At 39.9% G+C, this 18,404-nt stretch overlaps 2 protein-coding genes and 1 non-coding gene across 3 annotated transcripts; all 3 read right to left on the bottom strand.

The window, feature by feature from the left end:
* Positions 1-320: 320 nt before the first annotated feature.
* On the bottom strand, positions 321-7,352 carry cct6a (chaperonin containing TCP1, subunit 6A (zeta 1)). Its single transcript, XM_073479305.1, has 13 exons — positions 7,111-7,352; positions 6,339-6,402; positions 5,634-5,768; positions 5,294-5,467; positions 5,099-5,202; positions 4,701-4,971; positions 4,110-4,192; positions 2,475-2,571; positions 2,179-2,326; positions 1,507-1,640; positions 1,282-1,384; positions 808-880; positions 321-703 (listed from the first exon to the last, which is right to left on the bottom strand). The coding sequence occupies exons 1-13, from the start codon at positions 7,245-7,247 to the stop codon at positions 631-633; spliced, it is 1,596 nt and encodes a 531-aa protein (XP_073335406.1). The 5' UTR covers positions 7,248-7,352; the 3' UTR covers positions 321-630.
* Positions 3,230-3,365, bottom strand: LOC141007778 (small nucleolar RNA SNORA22). The gene has a single exon (XR_012180037.1). It is a non-coding gene; the product is annotated as a small nucleolar RNA SNORA22 (small nucleolar RNA).
* Positions 7,353-8,425: 1,073 nt separating the features above from the next.
* Positions 8,426-18,282, bottom strand: LOC141007142 (protein NipSnap homolog 2-like). The gene is made up of 10 exons (XM_073479487.1): positions 18,033-18,282; positions 16,100-16,227; positions 15,909-15,954; positions 15,720-15,814; positions 13,857-13,927; positions 12,497-12,637; positions 12,337-12,368; positions 11,703-11,797; positions 11,306-11,389; positions 8,426-10,260 (listed from the first exon to the last, which is right to left on the bottom strand). The coding sequence occupies exons 1-10, from the start codon at positions 18,122-18,124 to the stop codon at positions 10,196-10,198; spliced, it is 849 nt and encodes a 282-aa protein (XP_073335588.1). The 5' UTR covers positions 18,125-18,282; the 3' UTR covers positions 8,426-10,195.
* Positions 18,283-18,404: the final 122 nt, after the last annotated feature.

The raw sequence follows: 18,404 nt of genomic DNA, 5'->3' as shown, positions 1-18,404 counted from the left end.
CAAAATAATTGTCACACTTCAGAAGTTCTGTTGATAACCTACGTTTTTTACAACCTTTTTTAATTTTGTGCAAAAACTGATTCTTTGAGTTCACTACAGCTTTTGCTTGAGTTTGATTTTGTTTAGATATGTAGTGGAGAAGAAAATTGAAATACTAGAGTTCACGTACCATAAAAGGTTAGTTTATTTATGTTACATTCCATCGCTGCTTGTGTTGCGGTTTGAAAAGCTTCGTCTTTATGTGGTTCATAACATTCATGCACTCCTCCAGGCAGGAAAAAGCCTATTTTTGAAGATGAGCAAAGATAAAACACAACAAATTCTTCAAGAGCCGAGAAAACCTTTAATGGGTGGAAACGAAACTGTGTGGCAGAGGTCAGTGCTTTTAACAAAATCTCATAAATAAACCAATCAGAGGGAGGTATTGACAAATCCATGAAAAAAAACAAACCCATGACTAGCATAACGATGATTTCTGACAGACACTGATGGATGTCGTGGTGTCTACAGCGGGCTGTCCATCAGACTGGGGTGCTTCAGATTCCGAGAGCGGGAACACGTTGACTGAACCGTTCGGTAAACAACTATCCCTGTGAGTATGAGAACAGCTGCAGCTTCTTCTGTTGACCTTTAACCTTTGAGAGAAGACATTCCAGCTCGCATGATCTCATCCACCAACAAGATGTTGCTGGCGATCACCGTGCTGTAAAAGGAACAAAGATCCACAAAAGAGATTGATTAAATAATGTATTGGGGTAATTTCAAATATTCAATTGGTCTTCTTGACTTTAAAATGTGTAATCTCACCATGAATGGAGAAGCTGTTTCTTAACGCTGTAATTATCCCATACACCTGCCTCTCCTGCAACCATGGGCTCCCCTGAAAAACAAGAGGATAAGTAAATAAACAAGCTTGTGATGACTGGAACAAATAATAGTGTCAAGAAGGATATGATACGAGACAGAGGTGAAAACTCTGCTACTCTTTAAACGTTCGTTTTTATTGTATTTATTCAAAAACATATTAAGAACATATAGTCGCCAAAAAAGATTTTAAAATCTGACAGAGCTTTGTCAAAAATATATAGAAATATAATTACATTGTGTCAGTTAAATCAAGCATTTATGAAGTGTTTTTGAGGAGATTTCAAGATGTACATTGTGTACCGCTATATAGCCTAAAAATATAGCATTATTCTTCATAGGCCATATCACCCAGCCGTATCTAGAAATATAGTGCGTAACTCAATCTTCTATGAACAGGTATGCTGTGGTTCTGACCTGTGCTGAGGTCGACTCCAACTAGCTGACCAGACTCTTTGTACTCTGTCTGCAGCTTCAGCAGGGTCTCCTGTGGGTCGTAGCCAGAGTTCTGGGCCAAAACCTACAAAAGGAAGATACAAAATGAATAATCAACAGAGACCGATATGGTATGAGTGCTTTTTATAGAACACAGAAGGCAAAGAAACATTGAAAGCCTTTGGGGGTAAAGAATAAATCTCTTACCTTGGGGATGACTAGGAGAGCATCTGCAAATGCCTGGACTCCAAGCTGGGCTCTGCCTTTCACATTGGGCTTGTGTTTTACCAGAGCTTCCGCCACAGCCACCTCTAATGCACCTGCGCCGGCCACGACACTCCCTGAAGAGACAATGAAAAAGAGATACTTAGAAAACATACAATTGTCTCGGCTCAATAAGGCAAGAACAAGGAGTTTAAAAACAAAATGGATAGCTGGTTAAGAACTACTTTGGAGTTTGTTCTGATCAACTGAATGCATGTAGGAGAGGATAAGACTCTCCTAGTGCAGAGGTAAAGACCAGAGTCACTGTAGCACAGACATAAGAGACCAGAGAGAGCCATGGTAACATCCCTGGGTGTTCGCCGTGCAAATGACAACTGCGTTTTACAAAACAGGAAAGAATTTAGTTGAATGGATCTACAGACCTTTTACATATGGTTTATCTGTATTACATTTGGAAAACAATCTGAAAAGGCTTTACAGAGTCACTTAAGACAGGAAAACCTATCTACAGAGGATGTACAAAAGTACCTTGAAGGAAACCGATATTTTTGGAATTGCAATTTAAAAAACTGCAAGTGTATAATGTTGAACATAGCAATGGATGTGTAAGACGAAGTTAAATTACTCAAGCACATGTGCTCCTTGGTGTCTTACCATCTTCTATGGCATTCTTGACTGCCCGCAAACCATCCCTAACAGCATCTTTGATCTGTGTGAGGGTGTGTTTGTTGGGTCCCTTTACCAGCAGGGTCACTGAGCGAGGGTTTCCACACTTCTCGATGAATGTGTACTTCTCCTCTCCCTGCAAACAAGAACAGAGAAAAGTTAACTCTTTCTTGGCATCATAAATGTAAATCAATGCAAAGAGATTCCAGGCATTAGACCTTTACATTTGTTTTTCAAAATATAACCCAAAATTACATCCAGAAAAACTTAAAAAAAGGACTCACCAGTGTGTGCTCATAAACCAGACCAGCATTTCCCAAGCAATCGGGTGTGAGGTCATCAACTGAATTCATGGCAATGCCACCGCATGCGAGAGTGAGCCTGCAGACGGAACAACACACATAACAATAATTCAGTTCTTTGTTGTTATTTAACATCACAGAAACATCATCATGCAGCAACACGCAGCTGGGGATGTGCAGCAGCCTGTCCACAGCTGCAAGTGTCCGTGCATGTGTTGCTGAGAGTGAATCAAGCTGACTCAATCACTGAGGTCTAATGCCTCTTATACTGCAGATTTCTAAAACCTCTTTTTTAAAATACATTCTATGTCTTCATTGATCCATTGAAACAAAACAAATTAATTTTTACAAATTAAGAATTACTAAATGGGCCCAGAATGTAAGAAGTCACATCTCAGAATGTAGTAAAAGCAAATGGCACAATACCATTATAATATGCAATGCCCCATCAATTTTAGCATCTTTGCATCTTGAAAGTGCCATCGTGAGTCAGTGATGTGATCATGTCAGAAGTTTCTGTTTCTTGCTCAGCCTTATGTTACAACTTCACATTCACAATATGTTTACAAACTACGTCAACTAGCTAAACTGGCCAAGGATTTCCACAATAGCCAGAGCTAGACACTACCCAAAGAAAAAAGATGAAAATAACATTAAAACATAGTCATAGGCTCAATGAGACAAGAGAGAGTGCTCATAACCAAATGAATCCCTGGTTTAAAAAAAAACATTGGGGAGTTTGTTCTGATCAGCTGAATACATGTAGGAGAGACTGAAGCTCTACTAATGCAGAGGAAAAAGACCAGAGTCACTGTAGCACAGACAGAGGACCAGGGGGAGCCACAGGAGCATCCCTGGGTGTTCGCTGTGCAAGTGACACCAACTGCATTTTACAACAGATGGGCATAAAGTAAGAACAACAACTATTAATTTACATACTGCATATCATTTTTTTTGGCTCAGATGTAATTGATGGTGTCAGTTCGTAAAGATTAGTTCAGTCCATGAAGAGTGATCTTGATTTGTTGAGAAAGGGTTTTATTAACATCAATCCTGCTAAAGGTAAAGCAGTATTTTAGTCATTTTAGGGAATAGCTTCCATGGTGTTTCCACATTACGACTTCAAAACTCAACTGGTACCATATGAGAAGCTTGTGAATGCATCATGATTCCCAATTTCAACTGTTATTTTTATGATTCAATCAGAGATAGTAGAATAAAGAAATAACTGGAGCTAGCGTGGCCAAAAGGACAGCTTGTGGATCTTCAAAAATTCAAGTAAAGACTTTGCTTAAATGCATCTTAAGACCTTTGGCAAATGTTTTTTTCTTTACAAGATTCAGACAAGGAGAGTTGGCCTGCTCTGGCTGCTCTGCCTCCGTTACACAGGCTAAAGAGCACTCCCTTGTGGCAAAGCAAACTAAAACTGCTAATGAAGCAGGAGCACTGTGGTGCATTCATGGTGCTCTCTGAAAACAACAGCTGGCTGGGTTTGAGTGATGTTTTCATTTTAATTTCTGCATATTCGCAGTAAACTCTACTTTTTCACAGGCGCTCACTCTAAAAGACAACCGAACCACTTCCATTATACAAGAAAAAGCCATGTTATTTTCTTACCTCTCCATGTTCCTCCTCTTTGCCCTGCGCAGGGCTACAATGCCTGCCTTGGCGAGAGCATCCAGGGAGAATGGGTCAATACCCTACACAATAAAGAGAAAATGTTTAACTTCCATTCTTCATCAGTTCAAGAAATAAATCTTTCAGCGATGCAAAGTTTATTCTGATCCGTTGAATACATGTAGCGAGGAGCGGACTCTTCTAATGCAGAGGTACAGATCAGATTTACTATAGCACAGATGCAAGAGACCAGGGGGAGCCACGGTAGCACCCTTGGGTGTTCACTGTGCACATGGTGAGAATCATAAAATGCCTCGTGTTCTTATGCCAAACAGTGAAATGACCTGTAACTTGGTAAAAAGTACTAACAGGATTTGAGTGGCAGAGACTTGATTAAAAAACAGGTTTGATAAATCACATTTCTGTTAATCTTACCCAACTAATGTGTAAGGTAAAGGTCTAACGGTAAACAGATTCAGAGACAGAAAAAAAGAACTAGAGGTAAAGCCATGGGATAATATTGTGTTAACTGTATCTAATATGTTTAAAGTTTTATGAGCAGTATTTCTCACATAACATTTAACACTTTACCTTCTGGTTAATGACGACAAAACCCTTCTCCCCATTGGGACAGACTTGGTCCCTCAGGGCGATGATCTTCTGCACGCGATCCTCAATGAACTTCCTCTCTGCAGCCACGAGCTTCTCCCTCTCCCCGGCGCTCTTGTAGAAGAAGCCAGAGTTGACCTCAGTCTTTTCGTACTCCAGAGAGACGTTGCAAGTCAGCACGTAGGCATCCTCCACCCTCTTCTTCATGTCTGGGTGTCGGGCACCGTGGTCCAACACCAACCCTCTGATCAGTCTGACAAAAGGAAGGGGAAAAAGCAGCAACTCTTTAATGTCTGGGACGCCCTTACATCTCTGCAGCACCATCAGTAAAGAGACAAATTGTTTCTTGTTCAAAGTCTTTAGTTTTTATGAAGACTCACTGTGTATCGCAGTCAGTTTTGTGCTTCATCTCCATGATTTCCACCATGTACAGGTCAATGGGCTCATTAGGTTTAGCGATGGCCAGCACAGCGTCTACTACAGCCTGCAGACAAACAAGTCACATTAAGCAGTTAAAATAGGACAACAAATAAAATAAAAAGCTCGCTACCAAAGGTTGTTCCCATAAATCTCACCTCAGTGAGCAGGTCGGCCAGCTCTTTGTGGACCTTGGTCCTGAGGGAGGTACGCGCTACGTTGATGAGGGTCTCTCTGTCCATTTCCCGGGTCACCTTCAACTCCTCCAGAGTAGCCAGGGCTTTCTCTTTCGCTGCTTCAAAGCCCTCAGCAATGATTCTTGGATGAAGACCCTACAGCAGGAAATCAAAGGGAGTTATAGAAAGAAAATACATCCTGATGTCACCATGTGTTCTGAAGAGATTCACGTGCCAAATCACATTAAAAAAAACATGGTGACAGTATCAAAAAGACTGGTGCACATTCTGGATGGATAACTAGACAGGCTTGTCTCTTTACCTCCGACACGTAGAGGTCAGCCTGCTTCAGCAGCTCTCCGATGATGAGGACGTTAGAGGTGGTTCCGTCTCCCGTGATGTCATCCTGCGCCGTGGCAACCTTTGCAATGAGTGAGGCTGTCGGGTGCTGAATTTGCTGAGGAGGACCAGGAAGAGAAAAGATTGACAAACTTAAACATGTTGATCTACAAAAACTCTTCAATCAAGGAGCAGGATTTCTTTAATGATGCACATTCTCCAAACATAAGCATCAAACTGCAGCGTTGCTTTATTTATACACAATCCAAAACTGTCAATATCGTTGTTTAATTGAGTATAAAGATTAAAATCCTGTTCAGGTCTTAAAAGCCAGCTGTCATTACTTGAATGTTTTAAATCGTCTGTGCTTTAAACACATATCAGTCAGCATGAAGATTATTATTGGAGTTGTATTCCCTCAGCCCTATTAGGTAGTTAATGAATCATACATGTAACAATGCATCATTTGTTTTTATATGGTAATATGCTAAATATAATTATTCATCATGCATAAATAGCATCCATATACACCACTGAAATTTAGGGATATTTTAGTGTTTCACTTGAGTTTAATTCTGAGTAGTGCACATAGGGGTGTGGTCCCTCTTTAACAATGAAGAATGCAACACAGCATGAAGGAGACAATAGGACAGAAAAGGTGCCATTTCATTGCTCAGCACCTGCTTACCATCTCGTGTAACAAGACGTTGCCATCTTTGGTCAGCTTTATGTCTCCTGCTCCAGACACCAGCCTGCGGACCCAACAGACAGGGAAGAGTTAATGCTAACTGGACAAAGCAAAGGCTGGTCCCCCATCACTTGCAGTGGGCTTGTGTGCTGCTGGTCAACAGTTAATAAATAAAAGTTTCATTCAGCCATGTCTTATCCATACACGATAGTTAACTAACTGTGCAGTCAGTCAGTCTGACAGGCAGAGATTAGTGAGAAACTGTGAGCTGTGTGTTTAAACTTCCTGAATTCACCCTCCTGTTGTTAGATATTAATAATGTCAACTCACCCGCTACTTACTCACAATAGTTAACGTTAAAGCAAACGCTAGGTTAACTCAAACTTTATGATTCTGAGTCCTAACCAATGATTATGCTGATTTTAGCCTAATCGTAATCTGCCTGCCGGCTGATGCTAACATGCTAACGCTAGCTTGCTGGTTGTCAAAACTGGTCGTGACGATGACTGGGCAGGGCAACGTGCGTCAGGAAAATCCGTTATCCGGTTAGCAAGCGGGGGCCTAAACTGTGATATAGTTATTCTTAAAGCAGGGGGATAATTAGCAGACAAAGGACTCTTCCCAGTTTTCACAATAACGCAGAATAAGGCGGCGGCAGGATGAAAATATTGCTACCTGCGCAGACAGTTTACCGGCGCGGCTAGCTAACGTTAGCTAGCTAGCAGAGTTAGCTTAGCACGCGTGCTGCACAAAGGGCTCAGTCGGCACTCACATTTTCATGGTCCCCTTCGGTCCCAGGTTACTTTTCAGCACGTCCTGGAGACCCCGGGCGGCACTGATGTTCACCGCCAGAGCGGCCTGGGCCCTGGCCACCTCTGCTTTCGGATTCAGAGCTTTCACCGCAGCCATGGCGAGGCAGCACAACCAGCGAAGTAAAAGTAAAAAGTACCGCCGGCTGGGAGTGAGCACTGGTCGGGCTCGAAAGGAGAGACGCTTTCCAGAAGGCTCCAACACGTGCTCTCGTGCTGCCTTTAAGATACCAGCCTCGGCTCGGACATTCCGGTTTAAGAAAAAAAAAAACCCAAACACCCCGTTTAGATGCAATTAAATGAATCATGAGTCATCAAGTTACAAGTGTCTGCAGTCTTTGGATTATGGGGGAGTAAGGGAGACTCAGACTACAGCTTGTTTGCTCATTAGCAACATTTCTACCCATCCATATGAGTTAAATATAAGGGCTGTTTATAAAAGTCAAAGAAACAGATACACAGTTTAGATTTCTTTAATTAGCTTGTTTTGTTTGAGTAAAATAGACTGCACATTTCATGAGAAAAAAATCCGACTGCAAATCTTTACATTAGCTGACTGTTGAGAGAGAGTCACAAAGGAAAGATTTCCAGGACTTTTACTAAGGTCTTGGGTAGGCATACTGTAATTCACTTAAATTAAAATTGGCTTCATTGGCATGGGCAACAGACGTCCACATTGCCAAAGCAAGCCTGCAATAAAATAAAACAACAAAAATGTACAGAAAGACAATAAATATGATGTTTGCTGTTAGAAAAGTATATTTACAGATAAGACAAAAATATATATAACTTAAAGTAAAATAGAAACAACATAGACTCACAGTATTTCGTAACGTATATGTATAGAACTACACAAATCCAACATACTGCCAATTATAATCAAATGGAAAGCACAATTTCTGCAGTGATCACCACCTTGTCAGAGCCATTAGCGCGTTTGCTCAAGGAATTTTGGGATCTCCGACATACACTGAATGCAGCATAGGTCACACCCTAGACGACGCGCCGGTCGGGGTTGTTACGTCACCTTCGAGAAAGACTAATATGGAAATGCAGCACTTCAGATGAACAGGCATGGATGTGGTATAAACTATTTTAAGTCAGAAAAGCTGCCAGTGCTTCTTCGTGTGTTTACTGTGTTATTCTGATACAAGGACGAGGGTGTAAACTCACGTGTCCTTTATTCCTGCAAAAGAAACGAGTTTGTTCTTCTGCCCTGAACAGACAAATGAGGAACCAGCATCAATAACACATGATTAAAAAAAAGGAGACCAAGACTTTTTTTTCTATTTTCATCAGAAGTTTAATTCAATATGTACAACTAGTCTTATTAAAGCACTGCAATTTGCATTTACCTCTCTCCACATCTTTATCAACATTAAGATAGTTCAGAATACCCCACTTCATTTACAGACACAGGACTGACCACATCTCTGCCTTGGTCAATAAGCCCTCTATGTTTATCTACAATCTGATCATTAAAAAAATCCATTAATCTCTGTTCGAGCACACAATCAACTGGCTGGCATTAATTGGTTCATACGGAGATAAGCGAAAACAGTCAGTGGACAGCAGTGTGTAGATACCGATTAGCTGGGCTGAAATCAAAAATAACCTCTAATCATTTGAATCATCTCGTCCCCCTCCACACAGATACAAGCGTCGCCGTGTAAGAGCTAATAGAGAGACGTGGTCAGTATTACAGAGGAGACACAAACAGAGAGAATGGCTTGTTCAGCACCCCACCTTTACCCCAAGAAATAAATGAAATGAGTCCAAGTCTAGCTTCCTGTTCTGACCCGTCTGACACTCTCGTGAACTTCAACTTTTGTGCGTCCTCATAACAGCCTTGTTATGAATCCTTTCATCCACCTAACTGATTCTGAAACAAATTACTAGTACACACCATAATCAGTTGGTTGGATCAAAGCCATGTAAACATAAAGTCACATTTTTAGTCAGTGTATACATGGTGAACGTTTACTGAACATACAGCAGGCCGCTATCTCTCATAATCAGCTTCGTTGTCTATTAAACACTGATCTGTAAACAGCATGTTTCTCTTTGTAAAACTGACCATCACCTGTAACATTTAAAGAAGCTTTTCCAAGTCATAGTCATAGTGCACTGTGAGCTCTGGATGTTTTTGTTGTGAGATACTGGATCAATGCTAGTTCAACGGGGTTAACACGTCATGGGCAGGTTTCTTTTGTAACTAGAGCTGCAAATATTCGCCAAATGATAGAAGAAAATTAATCTGTAAATATTTTGAGAATTGATTATTTGCTTTTCAAGCAAAAAGGTCGAACATTCGCTGGTTTCAGCTTCCTAAACATTCACTTTTCTTTGCTATTTATACAAGTAAATAAAGAGTATTTGTGTGTTTTGGAGCGTTGGTTGGACAAAAGAAACCATTCAAAGACGACACTTTGAGCTCTGGGAAATTGTGACTGTCATTTTTCACATTTTTTGACATTTTACTGACCGAAGGATTAATCGATTACTCTTGAAAATAATGAAAATAATTGTTTTTTGCAGCCCTAACTGTAACACACATTTTTTTATGAAATGACCACAAGACATTTTCAGCCCCTGTGACCAGCACTAGAACTTCTAAATGTTTGACTCACATCTCCTTCTGGCAGCTCAACATTCAACCACTAATGAAAGCAGTTTTTAATCGCATCATAAAAATATAAGACAAGCCATTTAAAATCTGACTCTTTAAATGACGGACAGTGAAGAGGAGGAGCATTTCAAATCATATTTTGTCTACATACGGCGCCTTAATGGATCAGTAACACAGTAACTGCTGTAACAGATACAGTTTGGTGACAATCATTTGAACATCATCATCTGAAAAAGACATTCTAGGCCAAAACAAAAAGAAAACCAGAGAAAAGAAACAGAAAAAGAAACAAAACTGAAGCAACACCATGATGTTACGCAGGGATCCCTGGCAGTGCACACTCCGATGGTTGGTTACACTCTCTACAAATCAGTGTGATAGTTGTAGTGGCTGTTGAGAGTTTCCCCCGATGTTTGTGGTTACTTCAGGGGCGAGGTCTTCATGGGAATCATTATTCTAGATTCCATGTGCTGAATAAGAGGGACTGTGGGACAGACAAAACAAGTGTCTCTGAATCATGCAGCGTCTGCACACACACAAACTGGACAGAATCTGACGATGTGTTTACATACCCTGCAGTAACCTGGACAAATCAACAACCTATTTGTTCTGACCCTTACAATCTTTCTTCATTTTGTTACTATTTTATGAATTTGTGTTTAATGGATATTTTTTAGTGGAATCATCTCAATTCTATGTTTAGAGAGGCTTGAAGACTACGACAATGCCAAGAATGTGAAACATTTTTTATTGATTGAGTTCTGGTTTGTAAAACTGACTTTACACATTTCTTTCTCCTGTAGGAAAAGATCATCCATCGTTGTTGTATTGTCGTCTGTATTACCGCCACCTTCTGAACTGTAGTGGAGCAGTTTGTTTCATGGTTACACGCAAAAATTCTCACTCACTTTTCATGTTCAAATGTGCACCCCACACACACGCCAGTTTTACCTTACAGTGTGCATGTTTGGATGCATCACTACGTACAATGATCCATCCCTGTCTGACATTTTTCATGCACATACTGTGTCAACAAAGCCAAATAGATAACTGGTGAGACAGTGGCTAGTAAAATGCAACAGATTCAAGGGGCTCTGTGTTACAATTAGCAAAATACATGTATTTATCACTGTTTTATTGGCCAGATGTAAGCGGATTGTCACATGACATGAAAAATTAGACCTTCTCAGTCTTTCTTTTTATTTATTTTTTTAAAAGTTGTTTGATGCAGCTGGACTGTGGATTTCTTTGGGAGGGACTCGGGTCGAATTTTCCGTGACAGTCCAAAGGGAGTGACTTCATGCACGTTCTCATGTGCCTCTCTGCTCTGCTTAAAGTAGCTAACGTTAGTTTAGAAATGGAGTCAAGTGGCATAAACTAACCACTGGCTTCCAGCACAGCACAGAAGTTGCAAAGAGCCTCTTCAAGATGATATCTTTATCACTATAAGATCCTACTCAAAGTTGATAATATTGTCCAGTGCTTTCAGAAAGGTAAAGAGTCGACAGAAGTCAGCGACTGAGACTTACCTGTGTAGTAGACAACCTCGTCCCAGCCATCACGCTGCCAGGCTGCGTTTCTGGTGTTTTCTCTGGACTGAAGGTCTTTGTAGGCTGAAATTAAAAGAAAGATAATAAGATAAAAGGTAAGATAAAAAAAGATATTGCTTAGTTTGAATTGTTGCATAGAGCTTTGACTCAAATCTACATACGACACCTAAAGTCTCCACCCTTAGAAAAGTGCTAATTTATATAGATCAGTTACCTACACATACGTATCATTGACAAATTTGTGTAATTATTTGCAATACAGTGATACATTTGTAAACATCCACAATATTTTAATATTGTAGTAACGCTTGTGTGTAGTTTTCTCTAAAAATATCACAATGCAGTACAGTTCATTAAACTTGGAAACAGTGCTCACCCCATAGATGGTGAACCGTGTACAGACTTCCAATCTGTGAGAAAAAGCCTCCCACAGCCTCTTGGTTCTGCTGGCGAATCTCAATAGCACGCGCCCTGCAGAGCAACAAAGAGTTAGGTCTTACATGAAAAAACACTAACAGCATGTTATTGAAGGGGTGCATCAATTAAACCACAAGCATGTGATATCCCAAATTTCTTTTCAAATCAAGACATTCAATTTTGATGGTTTTAACAAACCCACCATGTTTTATTTTAGAGCATTAACAGGCACATTTTCCAGTTGTTATCAATTTAATCGGATTCTTAAATACAGAACATTCGTTGCAGGGTAAAAAGGGCAATTATGCTCAAGATTTACAAGTTATGTGTGATATGTCATGCTTTGAAGTCATGCATAGATTTTGTAGTCAAAAGTACCGTTGACTCATATTCATCTGCTACAATCTGTAAAACCAATAAAATAGTGGTGAGGAAATTTTAAATGGTACATACTGATAGTAGCTCTATAATTACAACAAAAAGAAAGCTTATAAGCTTCTCAGATTTTCAAAATGAGTCAATTTTTATGACTTTCTGATAAAACTACATGTAAAAAGGTTAAAAAGGAAATATTAAGAAAAGTCATGTGTTACCAGTAGTTCCCCCACTCGATCATTGTCCCTGGCTGAAATAGGAACGTGAAGAGATGTTTAGAAGAAATGGTCTGACTGCTCACAACAGCAACAGAGATAAATGTATATTAATCCTAATGGGAGGAAGGTGATGCGTCCACTATGTAAGAGAAAAATGTACCCTGAGTTGGTATGATCGGAGCTCATAGATGTTGGGTCCGGGACGAGGGACAGGTTCGTTCCAGAAACTGAACTCCAGCAGCAGCTGATTCCTACGAGACAGCAGCATCTTCCCCCTCTCGTTCCTGTAGTCCATAAACTTCTACAGTAACGACAAAGAACAGAAACACATTACTCAGGACATCTGGCTCAGTCCACCAACTCCTAAATACATTTGTAAAAATATTCAAACTCAGCCAGAGAGCAGGAAAGGTCAAGACAGTGAAGTCAAGTAGATTGGTTGCACACATCAAATGTGATCATTTAAGTGCATTAACATTCTATACAACAAATCACGAGGGGTGTAAATCACCTGTTTCATCATGATACTATGCCATATTGATTCTTTGGACAATGATGCAAAATTTGCTGATATCACAAAGTTTGTCAAAAGTAGATTGTGATTCAATTTAATTCAGAGGGCTGCCGTCGATATGAGAGGATATCATCTGCCCATTTAAGTCAGTTACAGAAGAAGCTGCCAGCACTTTCTTCTCTGCTTTTTTGGCCATAAAAACAGAAGAGAAAAACACTTGTAAATAAATTATTGACACCGGTTAAGTGCAGTAAATTTTACTTTAAACTGACTCCATTGACGCATATAAAATATGGTTTAACAACAGGAACAGTTTTCAACGTTGTCGAAACAGAGAAGCTAATCGCTGTTGCCTTTGCTGAGTGAGACGCTCCATTTGTCTGTTAACCTGTCTTTTCTTTGAATAAGTCCCCAATATTTTCACACTGTTCATTTGTTCCTGAGAGGAGACTAAATATCCTCATCGTCCTGTTCTTTACTGCTTGCCATGATCTGCCTGGAACAAGCACTTTTTGAATGTTTAAGAAGGAGGTGCACTGGGATGGACAAGGTGCCAGAGGGAATTTCAAAAGAAAGGCACATCTTAAAAATGATGATATGGATCGTTGTTTTCACTCTGCATCGGCATTGGATCGTTGATCATTAAATCCATCATTACACCCTTACAAATCACCAGTTCTCATGATGAGGTATATTAAGAAATGTGGCAATGTAAAACAGAGATAAAGAGCAACCATAGTTAGCAACTATAAATCTCTGTTTTGGGAATTAGCATGCAGTTCTCGTACAAACACTTACACTTACACTTACCTTATTTATGATCTAAAATTGCATTTCTGTCAATATCATTGCACCAAAATTACAATCACACCAAACAGCTGGAAAATCACAAATAGATGGGTGAAAAAATGGTCTGTGGGTCTAATTTTCGGGGTGCGCTGCCAAAAAACGGCTGCCTACAGGTCACAAACTGCCAGTTAGCTGAACTAGTCTGAGCACCCGTTACCTTATTCTGCCTGAGTTTGTTCATGACTTCGGTGAGAGCCGGGTATCCTCCCCGATATCTCCACAGGTGAACTAGAATAGAAGGAGCAGAAGAGCCAAACATAATGCAGCTCTCGAATATGTCTCTGTGTGTCTGTCTTTTACAGTAGCAACTGTAGTTTAATTATTTATCTCTCTAGACCACCTGTGGTCTGAGCTGGCATGATGACATCTGGTGTATCACTCATTTCCAAAATCACCTCACCACTACAAAACACACCTGAAATGTGAGATTCTGACTGGAAAATGCTGCAGCAGAACAAATGCTATGATACTCATTAATCTAGTGAAATGAGAATGAGATAATGTTGATGCTACTACACAAGACCGTATCAGCTAAATCTGATCAGTATCATAAACACCACCACAATGCAGGGTAATAATAGACTAAATCCAGTGTTCAAGATGAACAATTAACAACTGAGTGAAGCAATCAATTATGAAAACTTCTAATTTTACAGGACTAAACATCAAAAAGCAACCACAATCTCTCAGAGACTGTTTGAAACAAATCTCTCAGAGGACGGTACTGTATATTGTTTTCTAGGGCTGCAAATAATGACTATTTTCACCGTCAATTCATCTGTTGATTATTATTATTTTGATTAATTGGTTAGTTGTTTGATCTATAAAAAGGGCTAGATAATAGTGAAAATGTTGTCAGTGTTTCCAAAAGGCATAATGTCTTGATGTCTTGATGATGTCTTTGTCCACAACCCAAAGATATTAAGTTTACTGTGATAGAGAGGTAAAGAAGTCAGAACAAATTCACAGTTAAAAATCAGGAATAAGATAATTTTAACTTTATCTCTTGATAAATTACTTGTGATTAATTATCAAAATAGCTGAAGATTAATGTAACAGTTGATAACTAATCACTTAACCGTTGCAGCTCTGGTGCACACGTTGTGAATGTGTTAAGTGAGGCAAATTTAGATTATCTTTATTAAGGCTTCTAATATTGCTGCTCTGTAACATTAGACACAGATTACAACTGAGGAATGATAAATGTCACCACACGGACAAAATGGACAGCAGCCCGGAAAATTGCAATACAGTCACGGCTATAATTAACTAAAATATAAAAGCTGCCAAATGGCCGGTTTGTGTCACTGGGGAGGAGAGAAACTGCGATATTATTAGGAGATTTTTTTTATCTTTAAGTCTTTATAACCTTTACAGAGTCAAACATGGAGAAGAAATGAGCACAGTTAGAAAAATCCACAAAACATCATTCTGTTCCTCACCAGCAGCAGCAAACCTGAAGGAGCAGTTTCCTTCACAGATCTATGAGATAATGAGATACATTTTCAAGCTGAATTATTTCTGACTGATTTCTGCAAGTGTTTAGATGCAGTTGAACGAAGTATGAACAAAAAAATACACATATTATATTTGCCTTGACTCATGCGATTGTCTTATGTAGCCCACTTCAATAAGTCCCAATTAGTTTTGGGAAGTATCCTAATTTTTTCAACCGAACCAATTAAAGTTTTAGCGTCGAAAAATGTAATCTAGATATCCATCTCTAAACTCTTCACTTCAAAGCCCATAAACATTCAGTTTACAAGGTGACAGAATAGAGAGAAGTAAAAAATCCTCACGTTTGAGAAGCTGGAAGTGTTCATTTTTGCTCGTTAATTGACTTCTGTGTGATTATGTTGTCAATTCATTATCTGTTAATTGATTAATTGATGGATCCTTTAAACATGACTATATTATTTGGGTTTTTAATTCATGTTTTCTGTCTTAAAAAGAAGTTCATGTTTTATTACTACACCTGTTCAAGTGTATGGTAACCTTCAGACATGGACCGTGCTCTTACCAGCTTGATCCTGCTCTCCGTACCACGTGTTCCAGGTGCCCACAAGCTCACAAGGGTATTCGGGGTCAGCGTGGATGGAAGGCAAGGTGTCCTCACTAAAGGATATATAAAGACCACACACAAATGTTTAAAAGAGAGAAATATCTGCAGTGTTTATAAAAACAGCACCACAGAACACGGACTTCTTACCAAAGTTCATTGTAAGCATCAAGGCACTCAGGCTTCACATTGTGAACTGCAAGGAGACAAAAAACATGAACTAAATAATATGTCATCTAGCAGATTTCATAAGACTATTCTAGAAGAAAACATTTAAATCCAATCTGAAAACAATGAAAAAAACACACAGTCAAGATAATCAACAATTCCCAAACACATACACTGTATTTTGTACAGATTGTTGTCTTCCTTCTTGGCGAGCAGATGAGAGTGGGCATCTTTTCGGGGGTCGACCTTTCTAACAAAAAGAGACTTGAACCAGCTGTCTTCACGGAAACCTGAGCGGCTCCTGTGACAAAACAAAACACAAAAGTTGGATACAACCGACTCTTCTTCTCCTACACAACGAGGAAATAAGAGACTAACAACAAAAGAAAGGCAGAGCAACCAGCCTACAATTATGCCGCCTGAAGTGCAAGTGCATTATGCAGTTCCTCAGTACACTTCTGTCCTAATCAGTGACTACAGTCCAGTCCAGGTAATCATGACACGATTTTCTCACTGTGCCTGTTTTGATGAAGGCCTGATGACCCGAGATCTGTCACAACTGAGGCCTATTTCCAAAAGGTTAGGGTTAGACTATTTAATCTTCTTAGCCACTTTTAAAATCATAATGAGCACAATTTAAATTAATACTTAAACCTTTCATCTGCATTTTTGTAGCCAATAAGGCTATCTGATCACAAGCGGGCCAATGAAAACCCTGACATAGGAACAAAAACACACACTCTGCAGCAGGCCCAAGTTTGGAGAGGCGACCGTGACCACTGAGCAGAACAGAGCAGAGATGGGAGGAATTTAGATGAAGATTTGGAGAAACAGAAACCCCTTTGATTGTGCGCCTGCTACTGATGCATTAAGCATCAACAGTTAAAACGTAACTAGTACTCTGAGTAGCACTAGGGAAGAATACTTTGTGCTTTTACTTAAATATTATTTAAAACTAGTGGTTTTACTTGTAATTGAGCAATTTTTCAGTACATTTCCCACCAGTTTGTCCATTATAGGGCACAGACTAGTTTAATTCTTATCTGAAAAATGTCCTTCCCCGTGAATATGATGGTCACGATTCCTTAAAAGCTGATTTTAAGGATCCTAATAAAAAAACAAAAAGTTTATTGCTATATGTTTATGATTAAAACATTACATTTAGTATTTTAAATTTTAATGGTTGAGTCAGGTTAAACTTCCATACACTGGTAGGCCTTTAAATCAAAGCACAAAGAGTTTACTTGTGCCTTGCTTTGCAATTAATGTCAGTGTAAATGCACAAGGTGGGATTGTATACTGGTTGATGAAAGCTGCAGCAAACTAAGAACTGAGACACTCCAGCTCAGGGGCCAGCAGCAGAGAGGGCTATAAGCTGTACATACTGCACATAACCAGAGGATTAGTCTACATGGACTCCTAAGCTGCCTTGCCACATAGAAAGCATTTCATTTTAAACTTAATTTAAAAGTACTCCGTGCATTGTTTACTGTTGTTTATCAGGAATCTGCCCTCTGACAGTTTGCCAGCTCATATAAACACAACTATTACTTTACAAAGTGCATTCAAGGCTGTCAGATTTTAGCAAAACTTAGTATACATCGCAGCATTTCAGTCATAAACATGTTTAAGCCAGCTTGTTTAAGGCTACAGATCTGTCGCAGCAACAAAACCGTGTCATCCACTAATCAAAACAAGTACCGCTGAGCAGCGATTCATTGCATTTTGACCTTGAAGTTTCGGATTGACAGAAACTCTGTTGTGATTTTGTATTATTTAAGCACAGGGCGACTACAACTCCACACGCAAACTTATAAAGTACGCAAGGGTACGTGCTAACGAAAGTTGCTTCACAACTTTGTAATTCGGGTGGATGATAATTAGCATTACAGGAGAGTTAGCGAGTTTAGAGCTGCGGGGGCTAATGCTATCTACGTAGCACGGAGATGCAAACGTAAGTTAGCCGACGTCTCCCTACGTTAGCATTAGCTTAGCCACCGAGCGCACCGGACTTTGTCATTGGTGACAACGCTACAGAGCATAAACACATATTAAGTTACACTGCTACATTCAAGGTGGCAAATTCAAAAAGGGTAAAACTTTCACCTTATGACAACCATGACCAGTCCGTTCGCCTGAAGCCCATTTCCCGTCTGTTTAAGGCCTTTGCCCACTCTTTGAAGGACTCTGGTCGCCATCTTTCCCCTGAACGCAGCTGTCAGTTCGCACGGCTGCAGCCGCAGTCCGGGCTGCTGCTGCCGGGGCTGACGTGAACTCACTTACGATAACGTGACCCCGTGTTAACTTCAGGCACCAGGATCAGATCACCGTGTGTGCGGCTGATTCAACACCTAGGGAGACGTGGCGGTAGTGAACACAGGAGGGCTTGAAATTACAGCAGCTGATCGTGGCCATAACTTTGATTTTCACACTGCTGACTAGACTCTTGGTGCTGTTCAGGTGAATTTCTCGTGGGCT

This window comes from Pagrus major, chromosome 13, assembly GCF_040436345.1.
Source record: "Pagrus major chromosome 13, Pma_NU_1.0".
NCBI classification, from domain to species: domain Eukaryota; kingdom Metazoa; phylum Chordata; class Actinopteri; order Spariformes; family Sparidae; genus Pagrus; species Pagrus major.
This window is presented reverse-complemented; position numbering and strand designations above follow the sequence as displayed.